At 44.7% G+C, this 24,670-nt stretch overlaps 1 protein-coding gene across 2 annotated transcripts in view; it reads left to right on the top strand.

Annotated features, from left to right (window-relative positions):
• GGH (gamma-glutamyl hydrolase) overlaps positions 1–24,670 on the top strand; it is a 168,688-nt gene that overhangs the window by 19,264 nt on the left and 124,754 nt on the right. For both annotated transcript variants that reach the window (XM_069220248.1, XM_069220247.1), the window contains exons 2-4: positions 15,722–15,836; positions 21,062–21,112; positions 23,431–23,515. In XM_069220248.1, coding sequence (XP_069076349.1) covers positions 15,722–15,836; positions 21,062–21,112; positions 23,431–23,515 — 251 coding nt within the window. The remainder of the gene's footprint in view (positions 1–15,721; positions 15,837–21,061; positions 21,113–23,430; positions 23,516–24,670) is intronic.

Raw genomic sequence — 24,670 nt, 5'->3', positions numbered from 1 at the left:
TGTGTGGAGCTTGTGAACTACAGCCGGTGACGCAAGGATCATGTCTATCCTAGTGTATAGGACGTGAACGGGGGAGTAGAAGGAATGTTCGCGCTGATCCGGGTGACGCATGCGCCACACATCACACAGCCCATTTGACAACCACCAAGACACTCTGGGCGGACGGGAGTGTCGGGAAGGATCTATCCATGTGAGCATCCATGACACAGTTGAAGTCACCTCCCCAAATGCAATCTGTTGTCGGGTCACGGAACATGCCTACTGACAATGTATGGAAAAAATCTAGTTGATTAAAGTGGGGGGAATAGAGCGCTACTAATGCCAACGGTGTACTATCTAAGCTTCCCTCCACTACCACGTATCTACCATTGGTGTCCATACGTGCACCAGCAATCTCTTAAGGGACCCCTGGTACAATCCAGATCGCCACTCTGCAAGCAAAGGACGAAGACCCTGTTCCCAGTAGCTGTCCCCTCCAGTTCTTCCGAGTGAGGTCTAGAGTAATGTTTGATAGGTGTGTCTCCTGGAGCAGGGCAAAATGTACCTGATGGCGTTTCAAATAAGTATGTATTCGTTGTTGCTTGCGTGGATTCGCCACCCCCCTCACATTCCATGTCAGGACGTTGTAACGTGGTGTATGTGATTGTCTTTATGTTGTCATGAGGGTGTGGAAAAGTGGAATGAGGGGAAGGCACAGGGGCCCGCCCCGTGATAGCCATGTGGGGTGTCCGGTGTCCCCTCCCCCTAACCCGGTCATCCGTTGAAGCCCGGGCGGTGCCCACCCTCCTCATCGTTGGTTGTGCCGTGTAACATTGATATAAGAATCTCATATCTAGACCATGGGTGATCCCCGGAAAAAAAGAACCAAAATAACAATAAAACTGATAACTAATAGCACTAAATGTGCAAACATCAAAACAGTGCCCGCTACTATGAGCAGGTATAGGGTCGAACCGGTCCATATGGAGCGGGCGTAGAGGTTGTAAACCAGTTTCAGGAGTGTCTGCTCCTAGCCCAGTGGATGAACTTACTCCATCCACTGCGAGGCGCGTCGCATAGCACGGTTCCAAACCATATAGTACATTAGCTCCTCCGTTCTTCCGTCCGGCCGCCCATGGTAATTCGGGCAAGTCTATGAAAATCCCAGGCGTCCCTAGCCCAGGCTGCTGACCGTATCAGGATATGTATCAAATGTCGTCCGCCGAACATGGAGTGAGAAGCGGACCCATATGTGAGTCTACAGAGTCAGAATGAGTTTCGTGTTCCTGGTTGGAGTTTCCTACTTCCAACGTCTCTGCTAGCGGGTCCGCCACGAAGCGTGTTGTTTCTTGCAGAAGCCGGGAGTGCTCCTCTGCCACCTGCTACACAGATAGCTTAGTCCCCGTGCATGATCATCGTCTTCGTTTCTCTTTGGGGGATATTTGACCTTCTACTGAGTTTTCCTGCTGCGCAGGGTGGGCAAGGCCCTTGGCGTGCAGCCAGGTCCATGCGTCCTCTGGGGAGGTGAAGATGTGCACTTTAGGTCCATCTTGAACACGCAGTTTAGCAGGGAACAGTAGCGCATATGTGATGTGGTGTTCCCAAAGGCGATTTTTTATCTGGTGGAAAGAGCTACGTGTCTTTTGGACTTCTGCCGTGAAGTCTGGATATGCAGTGATTGATGTGTTTTCAAAATGCTGTGGGCCTTGCTTGGGAAACAGCTGTAGTATGAGGTCTCTGTCCCGGTAATTAAGTAACCTGGCTATTATAGGGCGGGGATATGCTCCAGGTGGTGGTGCTCTGTTTGGGACCCTGTGAGCACGTTCAATCGAAAATAATTTAGGGATGTCGTCTCGAAGCACAGTGTCTGCGAGCCAGTTCTCCATGAACAGTTAGACACTGGGGCCCTCAGCCCGCTCTGGGAACCCCACCAGTCTGATATTATTTCGCCTTTATCTACCTTCGGCATCCTCTGCTCTGCTCTTCAGTCCGTCCATCTCTGACGATAAGCGTTGCACTTGTTCTTGCAGTGCCTGCACCATTGGTGTTAATCCGCCTATGTCCTTTTGCGTCTCAGAGACTCGGTCTGCCATTGCTCGTTGATCCGCTCTAAGTAGCCTGACATCTACCACCACTGCACCAATCTTTACCTCTAGAGTAGTTCTGGTTTCAACAATAGGCCTGCAGGACCTTCTCGAATTGTGAAGTATGATTGCGTAGCGTAATTTCCATCTGCCGTAACGCTTGTGCGGTAGGGTCTTGGTCCATAGCTGGGGGATCTGGGATGCTTTTGGCCCCAGAAGGTGCTTTCGCCATTTTTGGCTTGCCCATTTAGTCAGCGCTTACGAAAAAGGAGGTCATGCAGTGTTTAGGATTATATGTTTACGTACTCACAGGTACAGTTGATATTCGTGTATTTACTTCCATGCATGCTCCCGCACAACTACTGCTCAGTGCACGGCGGCCAGTATGCACTCAGGAATATATGGGACAGTCTGTCACACCGAGAAGAAATACAATGTCTGGTGTTCTGGACCATATCACTTTGATCAGATGATGTACCGGTAGGTGACAGGGGCAGACTCAGAGCCAAATGCCGGGGGCCCCCTGCACTCCAATCTCCTCTCCGGGCAACGCGCCGACCAGTTGATCTGTAATGCGTAGAAGTGTTGTAGCGCTTTCCCTGTGTGCCTCATGGCCCATAGGCCCATGTACGGCGATCTCTGCCAAGAGTGAATGCGGGGAGTCCAGTCCTCCATGCAGCGCGCCACATTGCGGTCCGGTGTATGCCGTCGAACAGCCCGCCACGGCCCCCAGCACACCTCCTTTGCCGCTCTCAGCCCGCCTCAGCACTCCACCCAGGATCCAGCCCAGATCGTTGGGTCGCAACAGGGAGCTGGAGCGGCAGCAGGCAGCCGGTAAGTGTCCCAATCGGACCGGGCCCGCTCCCCTTCCCGTGGCACCTACCCTCCACACCATGGGCTCCGCATCCAGTCCGCCCGGCTCAGGCCTCGCTCACCGCCCACTGGCCCGGCAGCACCTCCGCTCAGGTCGCGTCCTCCCGGGGTTCCTTGGATGCACCTGGTCGGCAGGAAAATGCACAATCCCTGCCTAGGATCAGTGTAAGTGGTAGATCCAAGGCCCGCGCCCACTGCGCTGCGAGCCACGAGCTGCGGCCCGATGCATGCCACCTAGCAGTCCGCTGCGCCTCACCGCACACTTCTCTCGCCACTCTCGGCCTGTCTTATTACTCCACTCAGGATCTGCCTCGGATCGAGGAATCACATCGGGAGTCGGTGCGACACAAAGCAGTCGGCCGGTGTCCCGTCGTTCAGGGCCCGCTCCTCTATGCGCGGAGCCTGCCCTCTGCACCACCGGCTCCGCCTATAATCTGCTCGGATCAGGCCTCGTTCACTGCCATCCTGTCCGCCTGGGCCTCCGCTCGGGTCGTAGTCTCCCTGGCCCCCTCCGACGCACCGGGACGGTGGGGAGATATGCGATCCACCGAGAAAGATTGGGGAACACTTATATTTCAGGAGATTTTACAGGGCCAGGATCGGAGCTGCAGATTATGCTGCTGCTCCGGTCGCCATCTTGGCCGCGCCCCCGCACTTTAGCACTGGTTAGCAGTGGTAAAGTGTGCAGAGTCTAAAAACCAACAAAAACATATCTCAAAAGTGGAGGGAGGCAGGCAAAAAGTTAGGGGTGACCACCCTAAGGCTGTTAGGTCTAGCACACACACACACACACACACACACACACACACACACACACACACAGCACCTACCATGGCCAACATAAACGTGCTTTACACACACCACACTGCACACACACACTGTCAAATACATCAACACACAATACCACTGAGTCACACAACGACAACACCATCGTAACCACACTAACGCATTGGCAGAGAGGTACACTGCACATCTCCATGGCAAAATACATAATGGCAGCAACACCTAAAACAACAGCACACAACCAATACAAACAATAACACTGCCAAACAACGTGTCTGCTCACACGCCATGTCCAGCCAACACACAAAGTACATCACAGATGCATCACAACACACACACAACTACCACGCAATGCCACTCAACACCAACACAACTCATCCTGCTACACAAAACCATCACATACACAGAAGACATACACCAAATCGCACTTATACAACATATACTTGTGGCAGGAAAGGCAAGGGTTTGTAACCCTCGACACCAATGGTTCACTGGTGCAGATATAATAAATATATATACTATGCTGTCCAAAAAAACTATGTACAACATGGACCTACTGGCCAGTCTAATTGTTCATAATGCCCCAACCACACTGGGCAATGTCTCTTCGCCCAACTTGACTCCTGAATGCAAAGTGGCCTCCACATGGCAGGGTCATCAGTTGGGCAGGCAGGCACCTCAGGGGTGAGGTGGGGGCTTTGGTTTGGGAGGGGGTCCTTTGTTTTGGGTTTGGGGAGGGAGGATGCCCTTAGTTTTGCCTTTGGTAGAGGGCCCTTGGTTTTGGGAGGGGTGACCTTTGTTTTGGTGGGGCTTAAAGTCTGTGCTGGGGGAGGGCCATGGGCAGTACAAGGGGCCCAAGGGAGGACTGGGAGTTGAAAGGGTGGGGCTTGGGGAAGGTATCAGGGTGCTTGGGTAAAACAGGGACTGAATCAGTTGGAGGCAACAGGGCAAACTCAGAAAGGAATCTTTTTTTTTTTTAGGATGCAAGTGCGGTCATGGGAAAAACATTTGGGGGTGGAGGGAGTGTTTGAGACGTGTGTATGTGCCTTGGGTGCTGGTGCTTGGGTGGATGCCATGTGTGTACTTGGTATCTGTTGGGTGGGTGAGTGCAGGCGTTTAGGTGTACTGGGAGGAGGGGTTGGATTCTTGGAGATGACAGGGTGAATGTGTGAGTGTCTGTTGGGGTGGTGTTTGCTGTTAAGGTGGGTGTGCTGCATGTGGGGGTGTTGGTAGTCATGGTGAGTATGCATGTTGTGTATGGGGTGGATGTATGGAGGTCTGCTATTGTGGTGACGGTGGGCATGAGGGGACTTGTGGCTGGATCTGGGAGTATAGATATGATAGCAGGTTTGAGTGGTGTAGTGTCTGTGAGGGAGGAGGTGGTGGGGGAGTCTGTGTAGGGAGTGGATGTGGTTGTGTCTGCATGTGTCTGTGGTTTATGTGCATGGCCGTGGTGGGACTTGTGGTGCCTGTGTTTGTCTTTGGAAACCATGTCTGTTGAAGTGGATGACTGGTGGTCTGACTGTGTGCTCTGGATGGGTGTGGGGAGGGAGGTGTGGAATTGGGCACAGGTAGCTGGAGGGGGGGATGAAAGACGATGGGAGACTGGCTGCCATCAACGAGGAGGCCAGAGCCTGAAAGGATCTCTTCAGGGCAGCCTGGGTCACTGTGAATGCCTTCCAGGTAGGCATTCGACTAGCATGTCATTCACAATGGTTGACTGGCCCAAGGAGATGGCCCTCAGGAGGTAAGTAGCTTCCTCATTGAAGGCAGCAGGGCTGACTGGGGCAGGGGCAGAGGTGCCTGCAGCGAAGGAGACACACACCCTCCTGGGTGAGCGGGCAAAGGCAGCTGGGTGGGGAGCTACAGGGAGGGGGGGTTGACGGAAAAGGATGGTGCTGGCTGGGCTGGTCACAGATCGGTCCACCACTGCCAGGGAGCGTTCATCGGAGGAAGAATCCAAAGAGGATGTTGTAGATCTGATCTCCCCCCGTGGCACTCCCCTTGCCCTCCGTACCACCCGTCCCCTCAGCCTCCTGGGTCCCATGGGCTGCAGCTTCCCCACTCGCCGGAGCCCCTTCTCTTTCTCCTCATGATGCTGATGCACACAAAGACAGAGGAGGGGAGGGATTGAGGGTTGGAGAGAAAGAAAGGGTGCAATGGGTCAATACCTACCCATCATTCACACAGAGTAACAACCTCATATTCTGCTGGTATGCCATGGCATTGCATGCCTTTACATTGACATGCACAACTGTGTGAAACCATAGGAGAAACAAAAGCTATGCAGTCAAAACCTACTAATGTGGGAACATTGGCACTCTTTAACTTAGTGAAGGGTCATATAATGCACAGTACTTGGCACAATCCCATGGCTATTTACATAGACATATTCTGCAACCCTTACTCAGCCATTTCCTGCATGGCAAGGTAGCATGCCAACAAATCCATAAACAATGTGGCCAGTAAAATCTTGCCCCCCGCAGCCATGTACACTTACAGTTTAAGGCAGTGATTGAGAACTTTCCAATTACCTGTGTTATAGTGGCAGACTATTACTGATGGCAGTGACCTCAGGTATGCTGATGAAAGGAGCTGGTCACTAAAAAGATGTGAAATGTCCCCAGACAAACTCAAACATGGAAGTAAATCCCCTCATGAGTCATTGTGTGCATGATATTGGCACACATAATCAAGACAGATCCTACCAGGGTGGCTTATACCCATAGCCAATGTGCAACTACCAATGATCTACACTACATCTTCGAACTAGTAGGGTACCCAAACCCATACATGCCTACCATTAGTGAGGTGTGAGTGTGTACCTACCCCATTGTGGATGCTATGCTTCCCTCAGGCGCCCATCCACCTCAGGGTAGGCCACTGCCAAAATGTGGGCCATTTATGGGGGGTAAGGGTCCCGGGGGTTAGGGTCCGACGGGCTCCCCTCCCTCGTTGGGAGGATGGCCCCTTCTGGGCCTCAGTGGTCTTGCGGGCCCAGCATCTCAGGTCTTCCCACTGCTTTCTGCAGTGGGTGCTCCACCGGGCATGGACCTGCACACGCTTGCCAAATGCATGCCAAATCCCCCTTCTTCTGATGGGCACTGACCTCCATGGGTGACACAAACAGAAGGAGAAAGTCAAGTAGAGTGGCATCACAGCAACACCAGTGGACTTCACACATCAGACATATCTCATGACCACACAAATGTGTCTTCACGGCACTAACGCACCAACTCCTTTGCCATCTACATGCATCCCCTCTGTGTGCGTCATCTCAAATCCTTTCAACCCCACACACATCACTATCAGACAGGACAGAAACATTGGACTCACCTGCTGCGCTGGTGCCCCATACAACTGTCCATACAGGGTAGGACCCCGTCAACTAGCTTCTCCAGCTCCTCCTGGGTGAAGGCAGGGGTCCTATCTCCTGCAGGACATGCCATTATGGTTCCCAGAGACAGTACACAGCAGCGCTCGCAGTGGAGGTCAGGAGTCAAGTGGGCTATGCAACAGAAAATGGCGGTTACGCTACCGTGTACATGACCGTTACCGCCAGCAGTGATAATCATTGGCTCCAGTCTCCCTTGGGCAACAATGCTAGCCAATGAGGAGGTGCACGCCGGTTGAGACCGACTACCGCCATGACTACTAATGCCAGCAGAATTAGGTCACTTCTATCTGTCCTGAACTTGCAGGACAGACGGCTGCCATTTTACATGTAGTTAGAGTATTGTAGGTGAATGATAAGTGCGTCATGGATGATTTTGAGTGACGTGCATAGATTGACTATGTTCATACATCAAAGCAAGGTTCACACGTGCAACATTCATGGATATTGTAGTTAGAGGTGCTGATAACTATGATGTGTGCAGTCACTTGCTAGCTCATAGACGGGGTAATCATATCTATATGTTCAAATGTCACATACATCTTATTACCTGTGGGAATAGGGTGTTGTTACATGGAAGTGCCAAATGCTTTGTGTGTGCCAAGCTGTCTGTCTGGGGCTGCAACTGTCATTAACAATGGCATACACAGTGAGTCTACATGCCCAAATGGATTCAGTGTGCGTCAGCGTTATGTCCACAGTACTCTTGTGTGCTACATGTATAGTGTTCGATGGCTTGTGAACTGTCGACATCAACTTGTGGCTATTCCTCTCTCCTATTCCTAGATACCGTGCAATGTGAGAATAAGACATGCACCAGTGTCCCGAACCCTAGTTGACCTTGCTACCCTGGAAAAGAGACACATCATCCAGACCTATTGTCTGAACTGTCAGATCATCATGGAACTGTGTACTGAGTTGGAGCCGGATTGCTTGGCTGCCATATGTAATCCTTATGCCATCCCTCCAACAGTACAGGTGTTGTCTGTGCTACACTTCCTTGCCTCAGGCTCGTTCCAAATTACAGTGGGCTTGGCAGCCCATGTTCAGTCTTGTGTTGAAGGATGTACTGTGTGCTTTACTCAAACATCTGGACAGCTACATCAGGTTCCCCCAAGGTACGGATTAGTCCACTGTTAAAGCTGACTTCTATGATATGTTACACATCCCTCATGTGATAGGGGCCATAGATGGCATACACATTGCTTTGGTTTCTCCCAGGGCCAATGAACAAGTGTACAGGAACAGGAAAACCTTTACTCCATCAATGTCCAGGTGGAGTGTCTCGCTGACCAGTATATCTCCCAGGTGGCGGCCACGTTTCCTTCTTCTGTGCATGACATCTACATTCTGAGGAACAGTAATGTCCCACACATGATGGCACAACAACATCGAGGGAGGGCCTGGATCATTGGTATGTATCCAATAGTATGTGTGCATCTGTTATCTCACCACTCTTCACAATCTGCCCTGTGTCTCTACTGGTACTGTGATGGGTCAAACCTTTGTGCACACATGTGACTCTGGCTATCCTAACCTACCATGGCTGCTGACACCAGTGAGATACCCAACCACAGATGGGGAACACCGTTTTAATGATAACCATGGCAGGACGAGGCATGTCATCAAGAGGACCTTTGGGCTACCGAAGGTTAGATTCCGGTGTCTACATGTCTCAGGAGGTGCCCTCCTCTACAGACGACTAAAAGTCTGCTGGATCGTTGTTGCCTGCTGCATGCTACACAGTCTGGCCCTGAGTCGTCACATCCCATTACTGGATATTGAAGAGGTGGCAGCTGGACCAGTTCCTGATGATGGTGACATAGATAGTGATGAGGAGGCGGGTGATCAGGATGCAGCTGACTCTAGAACAAAGTTGATCCAATAATACTTCAAATGAAATACAGGTATGTGTTAAGTGTGGAGTATGTGAACTGAACTGCTGTCTGCCTTGTGACATTGCTCCTCCTGGTGTGTGCCATCAGTGGAGGTGTTAAGTGCAGCTATTCCTTTGTGTACGTTTGGTGGAAAACATGTTGGCTATCAGGGGAGGTGTTACTGTTCTAATGTCAGAGCTATTTTACTATGCTGTTGTCTAGCATCACATCTGCAAAGACTTGGGCATGTTGTATGTTCACTGTACTGCTATGTCAACTTCAATAGGACTCTGAGGGATGGACCATTGGGAATGCATGTCTGGAAAAAGTGGGTCTGGCATGGTAATATGTGTTAACATTCCAAGTACCAATTCACACTAGGGAGGTCGACAATGTACTGCATGTGTGTTGAGTGGGCAACATTGACTCTTATCATGATGATTGCACCTGTTTTGGTATATTTGCAGGTCTGGTGGATGGTGCAACTCTGGTTCCTGGCTTGACTGGTGGCTCCCTTAACACATGATTTCAGAATATGTCTGTTCTACTGTCCTACTTACTGCACATTGCTCCCCATTCTGTCCACCTTCCAGGCTTTTAATGGTCAGTGGATTAACTGTAATGACATATTGTACAACAGAAAATCTTACTTGTTACAATAAAGACAGGTAAGCAGTAGCTGATCTCAATGGTGTTTATCGTGATTCACAAGTGCAGAGGGTGATGAGTGGGGCCATGGTGGGTAAAATCATCAGAGTAGATGGACCACCTGTAGGTAGTACAGGTCCAGTATCCAAAGGGCCATGGGTAAATGGAGATATGACAGTAGACAGTCAATAGTGTGTCTCAGTGGCACAAACGGGAGAATGTTCAGAAAAGGGTCACTTCCTGGCAGTGGTTTTGGTCTTCGCATCAGGTTTTGCAGGATGTCTGGATGGACAACCTCTTTTGCGTGGGGGTTCCTCAGCTACAAAGGAAGGGGTGATGGTGGTCTCCAGGTCCTCTGACAGGGCCTTCATTCCACCAGCTACTGCAGAAGTGGATAGCTCAGTTGGCATGTGGATAGTGGAAGGGGCCTGCTGGTGGCTGGAGGACATATGCAGCATGGTAGTAAGTTGCTTCAGCACCCCTGCAATGGAGGCCAGGGTGGCATTGTGAGCCTGTCACTGCTGCATGGCCTCATGGTGGTATTCCCTCTACAGTCGCTGGTTCTCCTGCAAGGTTGAGAGGATCTGGCTCATCTTGTACTGGTATTGCTGGTATGCTCCCAGTACTTGGGAGATGGCCTCCTGGCCAGTCTTTTCCCATGGGGGCCCCATCCTTTGGCCCACAGGTTCCCTCCCACTGCCTCTGCCCCTGGCACAGTGTTCCCACTCCCAGTTACACCAGGACCTTCATCGTCTTGGGTGTGAGGGGTTGACTCTGGTCCCTGTACTGTGGGTCACACTGCTTACTGTACAGTCCTTGGAACTCAGGTTTGGGGAGGGGGTGTTGGTTGTACTGTTGTTGCCACTGGGGTGTGGGACTTAGATGTGGGCAGGGTGGGGCTGGTGGTGGTGGACTGACCAGTTGTCCTAGATGGGCCAGGTAAGCAGTCAATATCCGGACATCTACTAGGGCCTTCATCCTGTGGAGGGCTGTCTGTCTCTGGCACCCTCTGTAGGTTGGCAGTGGCAGGGGTGCTTGTGGATGGAGAGGGAGAGAGTTACATTGTGAAGGTGTACTTGTTAGTTTCGTAGTCCGATGCATACAGTGGCTTGACCTGCTTCCCAGTGATGGCAGTGACAGATGCAGCACTGCAGACATTGTGTGAGATGGATTATGACATTGTTTCCATGTTCCCTTGAGGGTAGTGGATAGCACTGCTGTCATTGCCATGTAGTAGTACACAGTTGAAACATCCAGTATGTGCAGCATGTGCAATGGTTTTACGTGCAGGTATTCCACTGTGAGGTGGGAATTGCATCTTTTCATGTGTAGGGAGTGATGCATTGTGGGAGTTGTGGTGTTTACCTTTGTGAGTTCTATCCGTGCACTAGGGAGGGACTGTGTGGGGATAGTGGGAGTCGGGGGTGTGGCATGCAGGGGAGGGGCATCAGGTGATTGCGGGTGGGGTGGCAAGTGTGAGATGGGGTGAATTGAGGAGTGATAGGGTGGTGGGGACCCATGCTGTCCAGGAGTCGTTGGTGACATGGGAGTGTTAGTGACTTACCAGAGTCCAGTCCTCCGGTTATTCCAGTCAGGCCCTCTGGATGCATGATGTTCAAGATCACCTCCTCCCACGATGTGAACTCTGGGGGAGGCGGTGGGGATCTACCGCCAGTCTTGTTGATGGCAATCTGGTGTTGTGAAGCCATGGAACGCACCTTTCCCCGTAGGTCGTTCCAACTCTTACTGATGTCCTCCCTTGTATGTGGATGGGTGCCCACTGAGTTGACCCTGTGAATTATCATCTGTTATAGGTGAATTTTCCTGGCTATGGATGTTTGCTGGATGTGTGCTCCCAGTAGCTGTGGCTCTACCCTGAAAATGTGATCATCCATGACCCTCAACTCTTAGTCTGTGAATCGTGTGTGCTTTTGAGGGGACATGGTGGTAGTGAAGTGGTTTGGTGGAGCTTTTGTGTGCAAGGGTGGGGTGTTTGGGGCTTGATGGGGTGGTGGGGGTGCTTAGTTTGGTGTTCTGGTGTGTTGTGGTGTTTCTGTGCAGTTGTGATATGATGTGTTGATGGTGCAGTTGTGTGGTGTGTGCTGCGTGTGAAGTGTATCTGTGCCTATGGTGTATCAGTGGTAAGTGACAGGTTTGTGGGTCCTCGCTGTCTGTCTGTGGTTGTAGTTACAAAGGATTGTGGGTTGTGTGGGGGTGTACTTTATTGTGGCGGGTGTGTGTGTAGTCTGGGTATGTGTGTCAAATGGGGGGAATTCATACTGTCCAATGTGGGGTTGGGTTCTGGTGGAGGTGATATTTCAACCGCAGCAGTTCACACCACCAGTGGTTTTCCACTGTGCAAAGACCGCTGTGCTGATTTGTGGGTCGTTATATGGAGTGCAGGATGTTGTCAGCGTGGTGGGGCTGGTGGTGGGACCGCCTCTCTCCTGCCCTCGGACAGCCTGGCGGTGTCGGAATTGTGGCTGTTTTTGGGTGGTCTTCAGTTTGTGACTTGTAATACGGTGGTTGGGATACTGCCATCACTGGCGGTATTTTGGAGGCCGCCACTACGGCAGTTTTCCGAAAAGACCGCCACACTCGTAATGAGGGCCTGAGTTTGTAAAAAAAAAAGGTGAAATATACTACTATGTGTCATAAACTAAGATTTGCTAGTATATATTCCTCGATCTGCAAATTGAACATTTCCTGGGCTAAATTGAGGATTATGAACATGTTGCTATGATGAAAGTGGGTGTGTGCTGTTTTAGAGAGTTCCAGGAGTTAGCAGGCGAACTGGAAAAGGACAGTTTCATGTAAATTGTGAATTTTCCTGGTTTTGAGGATGGAAATTCTTACTTCTTGATTGTCTTGAGCCTCCTGAGGTGGCCAGTGCGTCCGTTAGGGAACTGGGTGTGCCCAGGAGAAGTGCTTTGTAAGTTAGACAACATCATTTGAACTGGACACTTGCTTCTAATCAGAGCTAATGGCATTCTTTCTTTAATGAAGGGATGTGCATACATGCCAACCCTCCCTATTCAGACAGGAGACTACCGATTTCAAGCCTAGTCTCCACCTCACAATTCTTGCATGTAAAAACCTGATTCCTTTCTGGGCTTCAGCTGACAGGGCCTGGTCTTGGGTATCTATGAGTATGCAGTGCTAATAACCTGCTCCTGCAGGCCAGTTTACAGCATTTGCATAAGGAAAAAACTTTACATTTCCATATCTAATATCTGATCCTGCAGCATCATACTTGCAAATCCCATACATAACAGTAACCCAATTCAGGCCACAATAGAAGTCAATGGGGGAACTCCCTTTTCCGGATTGTTTTTCTAGAAATCTCCCTCTTTTCTCTTCTAAAATGTTGGCATGTATGGATGTGGGTCGTTTGCTTACATGATGAGGCAAAGTAAGTTAGGAGTCAGTAATCCTGGAAATTTGACAAATGCGTTCTGTGCTGGGACAAATCCGAATTCAGTTACTCCCAAGATCAGGGAGGGGTCAATCTTGTGACTGGATTTGCAAGTTAGAAGCAGGAGCTGAGATTTGTGAGGATTCAGTTTCAAACAGTGAGTGTGAACTGTAAGCTATGAACAATTGTAAAATACATTAATTAGCCTTAAAGTACGGAGTTGATAATTGCACTGTGCATTTCTTATGCTAAATAGTACCTCATCTTATTTCTTAGGACTTGTGCCATTATTTTGTAACTAATTTTGGGGTACGAAGGTTTGTGACAGGCTTTCAGAATTTGCATGTTAGTTGTTGCCTACCTTTGGTGCCTTCTGGGTAGAGACGAAGCAGGCCTTCATATAAGATTATCATTGCTTTCTTCTTTGCATCTCTGACAGTGCCCCAGTTCTGGAAACATGTCCCATTGTTAATTTAAAAACAAATATAAAATATCTGTCACAGAACTGAACTAAAATAATGTGTCTATATTTTACCATCAGTGTGGTGCGCAACTAACACAAATCCTCCACCAAAAAGCATGGCAGCTTGTGGCTTGCTAACACAACATGTACATTTCAGTCACAGATGTCGAAAATTATTCAAAACTCAATCTGTAGTCAAGTTGTCATCTATTTACAGTTCTCATGTAATGTGAACGCATTCGGCCAAGATGAACTGATTAAAATGCCAAAATAGTATCTGTGTAATAAGACAATTATAAGCCATTCATTGTTTTCTTGTAGATCAAAAGGAGCATATGGAATAGCCTCAAGTCGACCAAATAGGATAAGGAGGATGAGACACAGGCAAATGCAAAACGTCCAACGAACATACCTAAAAATATTAATATGGCTTGAGAACATAAACAAGTATATCTAGCTCACTACAGCAAACAAGGCAAAAAATGTAATTTATAAAGTCCATTGCATTACACTTAGGCGGAAACAAAGAAACCTAGAAATAATATACTGATAAGAGTTCAAATAGTCTTGTGTAAAACAAGGCATGACGGAACAACCCTTATATTACATGCTGTGTCAAACAGTTGTACTACAATATAAACACAGTCCTTAGCCTGACACAAACATTGTACACTTCATGAAGTACTTGAAAGGATGCTTTTCTGGAGAAACTGTATATGTGCATGTAATGTTGAAGGTTGTGAATTGATGTCAGTTCCTTACTGGGAATGTGATAAAGCTAGTAATTTAATTAGTAGACTGAAATTAGCAAATGTGCTTTTGGATCTGCGACTCTCAATTTGACCAATCTGCACCCTTACTGAATTTCCCTCTGCCTCAATTTTCTCACTGTTTACAATACTGTTCGTCTGTCTCACTCACAGTGACGCCAGACCTATGGTCAAGGTCTTAGTAAATGAAAATATTTTCGTCAGTACATTTGGGAAAATGTCTGTTAAAATGCGAAGGAATTATTTATTAATGAGGAGAGAAACCTATAAAACGTTGCAGTTGTCGGTTTTCTTGCTAAGAACGCAAGCTCTGACAATCTGAGGGTTAGTAGGACACAAGTTGCTGGGTCTGCCTTTGGTGTTTAGTCCTCCACTGCTAACTGTGGAGAGTCAAGCTTACAAAGGGAGTAGCTTGGTTATCCAGTTAGAGTGCATTCATACCTGAGGCCGTGAGCCATGGGTGAACGACAGTTCCCACGTACAAATTATCCAACACTCCTGACAGCTCTAAGACCCTGGGTAGAGAGGTCTCATAGATGTTTATGTATTTTTAAGCAATAAGTAAAATTTAATGTCGTACAATGTATTGCCACTAAAATGGAATAATAAGTCAACATTGTATTCAAGTTCTGTTTGGGTTAATCTTTGGCAAAATCTCGACAAGGAAAAATGTCAGTGACACACAATGGTTTCCATCTATTACTTATTTTCTATATATGACTGGACTCTCATCTTTGATCCAAATGTATTTTTTTCTGTTCTGCACGGAAGAAAATTTTGCACATATTATTGCTATTAGTTTAATACTTGCCCTTAACATTTAAACAATTGCATAAAAATAACACTTAAATCAGTTTGGAAACTGACAGTTCATTTACATTTTTGGCTCGTGTTTGAAACTAACAAGAGAATTGAATGGATGGATCTTCAGCATACATAACTTTGCACGCTGTTTATGTAATTTCTACTTCTTAATTCACATTGAATGCTCCACAGGGCTATTTTCCATTATAAAATGTGTACACTTTCCTAAAAATGTGTAATACTTGCATGGCTCCTTGAATAATCTATAATGTTTTTATAATTTAAGAAAATCTATGGATTTGTTTTTAGTGGTAGCAAATTGAGCCTATTACAGGGCATGCTGATCACAAAAGAGCTAATAGGTATGTGCTAACATCACCCGACAAGTGATGGAGAGCTGATTATGCTATAATTTTATGCACCCTCTATGCAGTTTGATGTCTGTGCAATTGACTATGTCTAGGGTACCCAGACCCTATTTTTACGTTTCTTCCTCTTATTTGTGGGACTGCACAAAAATGTCATTGACATATACAGGAGACCCCTCTGTACTCAGCTAATTGTATCACTCATCAGTTGCTTCAGTAAGCTGTTGAATCGTACTTCATAATTTGTTTTCCATCTATTTCAGGAGTATTAGCCCAAGAAACACACTTTGGTCATCTCTATCATTATGGAAAATCTTACATTGCTGCCTCGTATATAAAAACTCTGGAAACAGCAGGAGCGCGGGTAGTACCAATAAGGTAAATAAAAAGAATGCACAGCATGACCTCGTGGAATCTGAGTAAGGATAACAAAACCCATGCTTATAACTCATTGTCCATCAACATTTTTTTTCCAGTTAATTGGTATGTTTGGCTATCACACTTTCTTACTCCCTTACTATATACTTCCAGTTATTGTATAAATGTTTGCTTACTTGGAACTGTGCAGTGAGGCTAGTGGGACACTAGAGGAAATCTGGGTGCCTACTCAATGCATGTAGAAAACAGGAAATAGAACTAAGGCCAGGGAACAAGGTCGACTGACTTTAGGACCCATAAAATAGTGTGGTGAACCATCAACAAAATGTCAACAACACCCAATACAATTTAAACACTATTACCAATGTGGCCAGGGAAGAAAAAGTCCAATCGGAAATAATGATAAAAAACTTATTACAACCACAAACTGAAAGTCATGAAGACAATGCACAAAACCAAGTTATAAATTTACATAATCACCAAAGGTTGTCCAAGGCATCAACATAAATTCAGGCAAGTTAACGTTAATGAAACCAGACATACAAGAGGAATAATGCAAAACATCAATAAGAATATCTGAGACACAGTTATTACTTGCTGCTCAGAATTTACAATTATTAGTAAACTCAAATTTAGCAGAGTCAATAATCTTTGGCTGGGCATAGGTCAGCCCTACAGTTAACCGCATCAGGGAAATACATGTATGAGGAGGAACAGTTGCTGGCAAACTAGAAAAAGTACATGCAGGACAAAAATAATTTGATAAAAGATAATCTTGGACTCCAGATCACTAACTTAGTTTGGCAGAAGATAGGTGAAAAGCTAAAGCATCAGCATGTAAGAAGATCAGTTATGTGTCTTCTGAAGAAGCAAACAAAAGATCACTAAAAGTCTAAAAAGAGAATTTCAGGGGTAAGGGCAAATGGCAGAGAGAAGGATACCTCTCCAAGGGATACAGCATTCAGGGAATCTTCACCAGCAAGACATTAGGATCAACAAGGCATCTGCAAGCGTCATGTCCATCAGTTTTTCAAATCACACTAATCAACTTGATTTGCCAAAAGTTCATGTCATGTCGAATAGGTATCAACCAATGAGGGGTAGTTGAATGACTCCAAATTGAAACAATCATATATCTTTATCTAGATCTGTCATGGGAACATTTCCTTTCCGTGTGACTCAAAGCAGGTTTGAAACAAATGTATACAATGTCAGTCCATATTCCTGCAATGTTCGTTCTCTTACAGACAAAGGAATGCATTTTTCAATTTTTTAACAGTGGGTCTAGTACAAGAGGACTTTTCTTCTCATGGGAACAAAGTCTGAAAGAAGACTTAATGTTATGAAAAAATAATTCAACACTTTCACATGACTGCAAAATGCAAGCTCTGTTGGCCTAACGTCTGCTAACACAAGGAAGAAATGCGAAATGCATTTAATTAATATGTTTTAGTAAAACAAATATACTATGCAAACTTATAAACTCAACATTAATAATATTTCATTAATATGAGTTGTACATTTCATATAAATGGAAAAACGTGTTACTGCATTACATTAAGTATAACAGAGAGGTGCATTTCTCTCACTTGCACATGTTTTTAAAGTCATTAATCTTTCATTAATCACAAGAAATTCCAAATTGTTTCTATATGCACTGTTAGTCTACAGGCTAAATTACATTTTAACATGTTTGATTCTTCTAACATGATTTAATTCAAGAGGCACCTAAGTCAAACTTTGAAATACAAGCAATTGCACATTTAAAATGTGTGTCAGTGCAGCTTTCTACGTTAGTTTTTCACTCTTTTACTTGCACAAACAAACTTGTCAAATCCTAATGACTCTTGTGACACGATGGGCAGCACTAAAATTTAAGCTTTATCAGTTTTAAAGTGAACACTGCAATCATGCACTTTTAGCAAGTCAGAAAAAAAGCTGTTTTCCTAGAGCTGATTCAGTTGGTATCATCAGTAAATGTTTTTTTGCAAAGAACTGTCCCGTGTTGTTGGCAAAAACAAGAAAGCTTGCCATTAAAGGACAGGCAGAGGTCTAGTTAAATATCTACAATTAATCTGTAGGTATGAAATCTCACTTCTAGACTAATTTACTTATCACAAAGTTTAAGGGACCTATTGAAATCTATGCTGTAATAGACTCTAGGGCAACTGGTTGCTTCATGGACAGCACTTTCCGGAAGAAGATAAACATTCTGATGCAAGATGAGAAGAACCTGAAAAAGTTAAAGAGATTGATGTTACAGCCCCTACCTGTAGACCCTTGTGTAAAGAAATCAAAACCTTAATTGTATATATCTGCTAACTCAGAGATGTAGAGTTTATAAAGTGTGGCTAACATTGGTTTTCTTATGTATTTATAAAGCAAATTTGAGTGATGAGTTCTGAATAGTGCTTAAAAATGCATTTGCTTTTTACTCTCGCAACAAACCAGTTATGCACATACTGTTAGGTAGAGGCAGAAGCTCCTTTATCCAGCCCCAGGTCTGAATGGGAGCTGTCTCAGCTTTGCTCTAGCAGATTTTGAAAATACAGAATCTGTTGTGCTGTCCATCATGGGGTTTCTAGTTCCATGATTACAACACCAGGAAGGGCAAAAGGTGCAGGCACCTATTCTGTTGTTAATTAATATGTAAAATGTTTTGCGGGTATAGTTTTTGTCTGCTGAGTTACAGTGCCTGCAAGGTTGAAAAGGGCAGATTCTTGGTCCAAATGTTCCCGTAGACCCCACCAGTGCATTATGGGAAATCACGTTTCCAGCTTCAACACATATATCTACATTGTGTCAGATTCAGACACTAGATCTTAGCCTTCCCATGGACCAGAACATAATATTACAGCAGAAGTAGTATTTTTACTCACAGAAGGTCAGATAACACCGATATTTGCTACAGGCTTCAGAGAAGCACATATCTGTATCTCACAGTCCAAAGTTGATTAAACCTGGCATTCTCTGTGAACACTTGCATAGACTGTGACAAATAGACTCAGTCATTATTTCACAGAAATGTGCATAGGTATGCTGGCATGGTTTAGTAACATGCAAAGAATGATCCTCCGTCTCAAAGGACTGTAGCAGGCAGAGGATGACTTACTGTTATTGGAGACCTGGTCAGATAAATCCTATACAAATATAGCAAACACCTAGTGAGTCTGAACTTAGTGTCTTTTTTTTAAATGTTGTAGACTTAAACAAAGTTCAATTTAGTTTGCTCCGTTTTGAAATTGACATGTGAGGTTGTGAGAGCTTGTTTATTATGTATCTCTTCAGACTCGTGAGTGGTAAAAAACAATTGACCTAGCATTTCAAAATGTCTGCAGATCCATGTGCTAGTTTAATCTTCAGTTGTCATTCCAAATGGATTCCTTTTTCTTTGAAACCCTGTCTCATGTGATACTATAACTTGCACAAATGGCCTTAACAATCATTGTGACATCTTCCCATAAAAAATAAACTTGACTTCACCATCAGACTGTAAAAATGTATTGATCTCTGTCTGCATTAAATTAATCATTTGTAGCCACAGTTGATTAAATGATTAACCGCTTTTTACATGTTGGGGTGATCGAAGAACGACAGTGTGGTGAGACTAGCGGTAGAACTGGAAATAAATCCATTAAAGTGTGTAACGAATGTGAATTTTGAAAGAAAGTGAATGAATGCTAGAAGGGACCCTGTGTCACAAATATATTGAACATATACATAAGCTATATTCCATGGAGGAGTTGATTTATCAAGCTGGGTGTCAAAAGTGCTGGCAAAATTTCCACTGCAAACTATTAGATGTGTCAAACTAACCAGCACTATAAGCAAGTCTGACCAGACAGACATGCATCTATATTAGAGGCTTAAAATGTACAGAGAGTAGAGGTGTAACACTTGGTTTTACATTACAGTATATTCACATTCCAAATGGCAAATTTGAAACCCATTAAAAGAAAGCATGCATGGTTAACTAGGTTAGAGACAGAAATAAAGCCAGAAACGGTTTCCATCTTTCCTTGCTCCCTTCTTTTTAAATTGCTGATGGGGAGGTAGCCTTTGGTCTCTCAGAATTCCCACCACATGATTCCTAAATTGAAGTAAAGTGACAGGGAGACCAGATAAGTGTGTGCAGGGATATCAGTTGTGTGAACAATACAATCTGAATTCATATGAAGGTCCTCTTCTAAATATGTCCAGAGCTACACTGCCAGAGATGTCAGCAGTGAGCCAAAGGAATTATTTGTGGCTATAGATCATGATATAGTTATTCATTCCTCTTTTTCTCTTAACATCTGCTGTATCCCTTGCACTGTAGGAGACAGGCTGCAAGACCTAGAAAGCCGGAGTGATGGCAGTGGAGAAATTCATTGATGTTGTGTTTGTTTCCTTCTTCCTCTTCGATACTTGGAGAGGTCGAAAGATTGAAACTTACTTTAAAGAACATGTCTATGAAGGTCAGAAGAGTGGTATAGGAAAGAGGGAAGGGTTATCCACGCCTAACAGCACAGCCTATCCATTTCAACTGAAAAGGATCACCAGAGGTGTTACTGGGATAAGAAAAAATGATACAGCAGAAGCCGATATAGAGCATAAACATTAGTGTTGGTGAACACTTCTGGACTGTCCTCTCACTCCTAGTCTCCATCTTTGTGGAACACATCCTTGTTATCATTTGGTATCTATAGAGGCATATTTAAGTTGCTTGCTTCTATCTAACTTGCAAATAACATGGGAAATTGTACACATGGCTCCTCTTCATTAGCCCCAAATGATTGAGGTGCTACATGCCAATGTAGATCATCTTAAAGATATTCTTTCCTAGGTGAGTTGCTGGCGATTTCAGAGAAGCAATGTACTATTAATTTACTATTTATTCCCATTTTTGTTTATATTAAGTTGCTTGAATTGGATCTGCTTTATTTATCTTCTATTTATTTTATGTGTCAAACCTCTTACTATAAACAGTATAGCATTATACCTAGTATCAGCAGGCTCAAACAGAAATGTTAGGTTATTTACATAAGCCCACATTTTGAGATGGCTGGTAACTAGGAGCCCCTGGAGCCACAGTTACTGATTCTAGCCGATATCTCCAACCTAAGATAAATGAGGAAGAATCCTGAGATCGTTTCTGAGCAAATATTTGGAGGACTGTGGTACTGGGAGAGGTCATTTCACAGTTTTGGGGCATATGATCTAATGGTATGTTTATTTTTTTCCAGGATAAATCTAACAGAAGCAGAGTATGGCCGTATTTTCAATTCAATTAATGGGTAAGTTTTATTTTTTTAATATAAGCTACTGCTGTGCCTTCATTTTGAAATAATTCTTGTTAACTTTTCGACTTCTGAGTAAGATTGTTAGTCATATCTCTCATCTGAAAGTGTATTTTAGTGTGAGTATTAGGATCATGCCTCTCTCATCTCAGTACTGAAGTATTGTCTATGGGGTTAAAAAGTGAAACCATAATTCTAAAAAACTATAACCACATCACTTGGATTCATAATTTTATGAGCATGTGTCAAAGTCAAAATAATCTTTATTCGATTTCATTTAAAAATCATAAAAGCACATGCAACAAGAAATGTAAAAGAACCCATTAAGGATATTTATAAAAGAGCATTATGTGCATTGAAGATTAAGGATGATAGCTACATAAAAATGGATTTTCTATGAGCATGTGTCATTATTGTTGTTGCGGCAAGTAGGTGAGGTGATACTTCGCAGTAGGTCTAAATGTCCTGTTTCACCTACTTCCTAGGCTTCTCTATTTGATAATCTTTTGGCTAAGTGGAAATAATTACTTCCCCTGAACTGTTAGATATTTTCTTCTAGCCCAACAGTGAATTTGTTGTGCAACAGTGGATGTGTTGCTATGCAAAGTTCTGCATCATCATCAGGGATACCATCTACGAGAGGCTTGTGATTCAAAAGCCTGTGTCAAGGTTGCATCACATTGTGGCGGTTTTGAGAAAGCTGCAAGGCTATGATGCAATGTTCTGCATGGGGGATGCATCGCTCAGTTGGATTCCAAAGTGGTTGCGAGGTGATGCATCACACTGCGTCGGTTCTCAGACAGAGATGAAGTGCTGGTTTCAAAGTGGTTGGGGCCCTTTCTGTCCCTCAGGTGATGATGAGGAGGCCAGCCAACAAGCACTTGGATTATCATACCTGGCACCCACTTTTAAGCAGGAGAAGGTTCTGGAGGTTTCTATACTCAGAGGTGCTTGGAATTTCCTGCCTCCCTGCTCTGACGCTGCTTGTCTTGGGTCATAAAAGACTAGTCTCAGAAACCTTTTGTGACTGTGCTGCACAGAGCCTTTGTGATGTGGAAGTGTAGTAAGTGACAGCTCTTCCCCCTCATGAAGTCAGAGATAGCCCATCCTGCCAAGAACTATTCCCCTTTTGTCTCACTATCTAGGAGCAATACACAAAGACCAACTGTCAGCTACACTTTGTCATGTGACCCAGGATACAGGGTGCAGGCACCAAATGGATGGGCCAAGAAAATGCCAACTTTAAAAAAAGTGTCATTTTCAGAATTGTAACTTAAAATCAGATTTTAAATTAAATAGGGTTTTTTAATTACCATTCTTTAGACATCGAATTTGATATGACTACCTGCTCCCAATTGAAAGCTAGCACTTATTAAATGTACTAGGATAACCTAATATTTTCCTATGGGAGAGGTAGGTCTTGAAGTAGTGAAAATGAATTTAGGAGTTTTTCACTACCCGGACATGAAAAAACTTTAAAGTACATGTCCAGCTTAAGTACACTGTACCCTACTCTATGGGCAATTCGGGATACCCTAGGGGTGACTTACTTATATCAAAAAGAAAGTTTTGGGCCTTGCAAAAGGTTTATCTTCCCTAGTGGAAATGGTAGTTGAAAACTGCACACACAGGCTGCATTTGTGGGCCTGAGACATGCTTTAAACAGGCTACCTAAGTGGGTGGCATAATGTGAGCTGCAGGCCCACTAGTAGCATTTAATGTACAGGTACTGGGTGCATGTAGCACCACTTTACTAGGGACTTACAAATAAATCAAATGTGCCAATTGGGTGGAAGCCAATTTTATCATTTTATAGGAAAGAGCACTAACACTTCAGCACTGGTTAGCAGTGGTAAGTTGTGCAGAGTCCTAAAGTCAGCAAAAACCGGTGAATGGAAGGCAAAAAGTTAGAGGCAAACCACGCCTGGATGTCAGGTAAATATTTGGAGCTTTGTCAAGGAAACTATATGCAAAGTAGAATCCACAGAATTTCTTCTGAATTTCCTCCACCAACACAACATTATTTTCATTAGTGCTGTGGAGGGAATGGATTGTAATCTGTTATTGAATTTCCTCCTCTAGAAATTTGAGGATTTACCAAATCTAAATGAAGCCACTTGGCTCTCTGCATTCTTCTTCTCAGTATTAGTTGTCATTGTCTCACTATGCGCATCATTCACTATAATGGACATGCCTGCCTTTGCATTTGTCTCTGTAGGTATCTAGTCTTCCGCTTTCAGGAACACTTTCCTTGCTAACAGTTCAATGTGATTTTTATGAGCCAGCTAATGAAATTCTTTCCTACCATGTTTCAGGATACTGTTTCCAGGAGGTGGTGTTGATCTTAAGACATCTGGCTATGCCAAGGCTGCACATTTATTTTACAAGCTGGCACTCCAGGTAAGGCTGATTGATCTGCAATGACAATCTGTAATGAAGATAATTATTGCTACTTGGTAATGATGTTGAAATAGCCATTTAAATACACTGTACTTTATATTAGTCAGAAGTGTACAGGTAAGCCTGTGTCATACAATTATATCATTAGTGTGTCCTAGCCACCTTTATGCTGCTAAGGTAATAACACCATGTCTTGCTGGAACAAAACTAGCCACTAGTAGTTGGAGTAGATGATGTGACAAAATACATTCCTATAAGGGGTTATCAGCATAGAATATCTGTTATGAAGTTGTATAGTGGCCATGTAACAATCTTTGCCCAATCATGTCATGGTAGTTTGTCAAGCAGGGTTGTAATTAATTGTTTACCACCAGATGCCTTTTCAACCCTTTGGGTTTACCAGGGATCTCCTTTGATTGCTTTCACTACACAAGGTATAAGAAACAGTGGTTCATCAGGAATTAATACACACAACAAGTGAAAAAAGAAAATCTTCAACAGCAGCAATTCATAAAACGACAGACCATCAGCTAGGCCCCATAAATCCATTATGCTATTGAACCATAGGCAAATTGCGCAAAAAAGGCATCAAGATAAAGACAAGAATGCTAGTGTGTTCATTGTCCACAGTGATCACAGATAAAAGCAAACAATAGAAGTAAAATTGTGTGTGTGTATAAACACAAACCAACAAACAACAGTGGGCAAGTTAATATATACCGACTTAGAAATTGAGAATTCTGTGTCAGCACTGGAGGCAAGGATTATGCTATTCTTTATTCACTTTATTGAATAGCAGCCATCTCACACCTTCAGTAATATACACTACTATTCCCATGAAACCTTGGGACTCAGTAAAGAAAAAACAGTAACATCTAGTGGAAGGAACCGCTCCATGGAATACCCAATCCGCTCTCAACAGTCCAGAACATAGCCCATCATCTGTGTCCACTCAGCCTCTTTCTATGCTACTGGCAGCCTAAATACGTTCACACTTCTTTTCCTCTTACTTTAGTTCAACGTTATTAACCCCTTCGCTGCCAGGCCTTTCCCCCTCAGGTGCCAGGCCTTTTTTTGGCTATGAGGGGCAGTTCGCGCTTAGGCCCTCATAACTTGTTGTCCACATAAGCTACCCACGCCAAATTTGCATCCTTT

The sequence above is a fragment of the Pleurodeles waltl genome, chromosome 2_2 (assembly GCF_031143425.1).
Source record: "Pleurodeles waltl isolate 20211129_DDA chromosome 2_2, aPleWal1.hap1.20221129, whole genome shotgun sequence".
Lineage (NCBI taxonomy): Eukaryota > Metazoa > Chordata > Amphibia > Caudata > Salamandridae > Pleurodeles > Pleurodeles waltl.
This window is presented reverse-complemented; position numbering and strand designations above follow the sequence as displayed.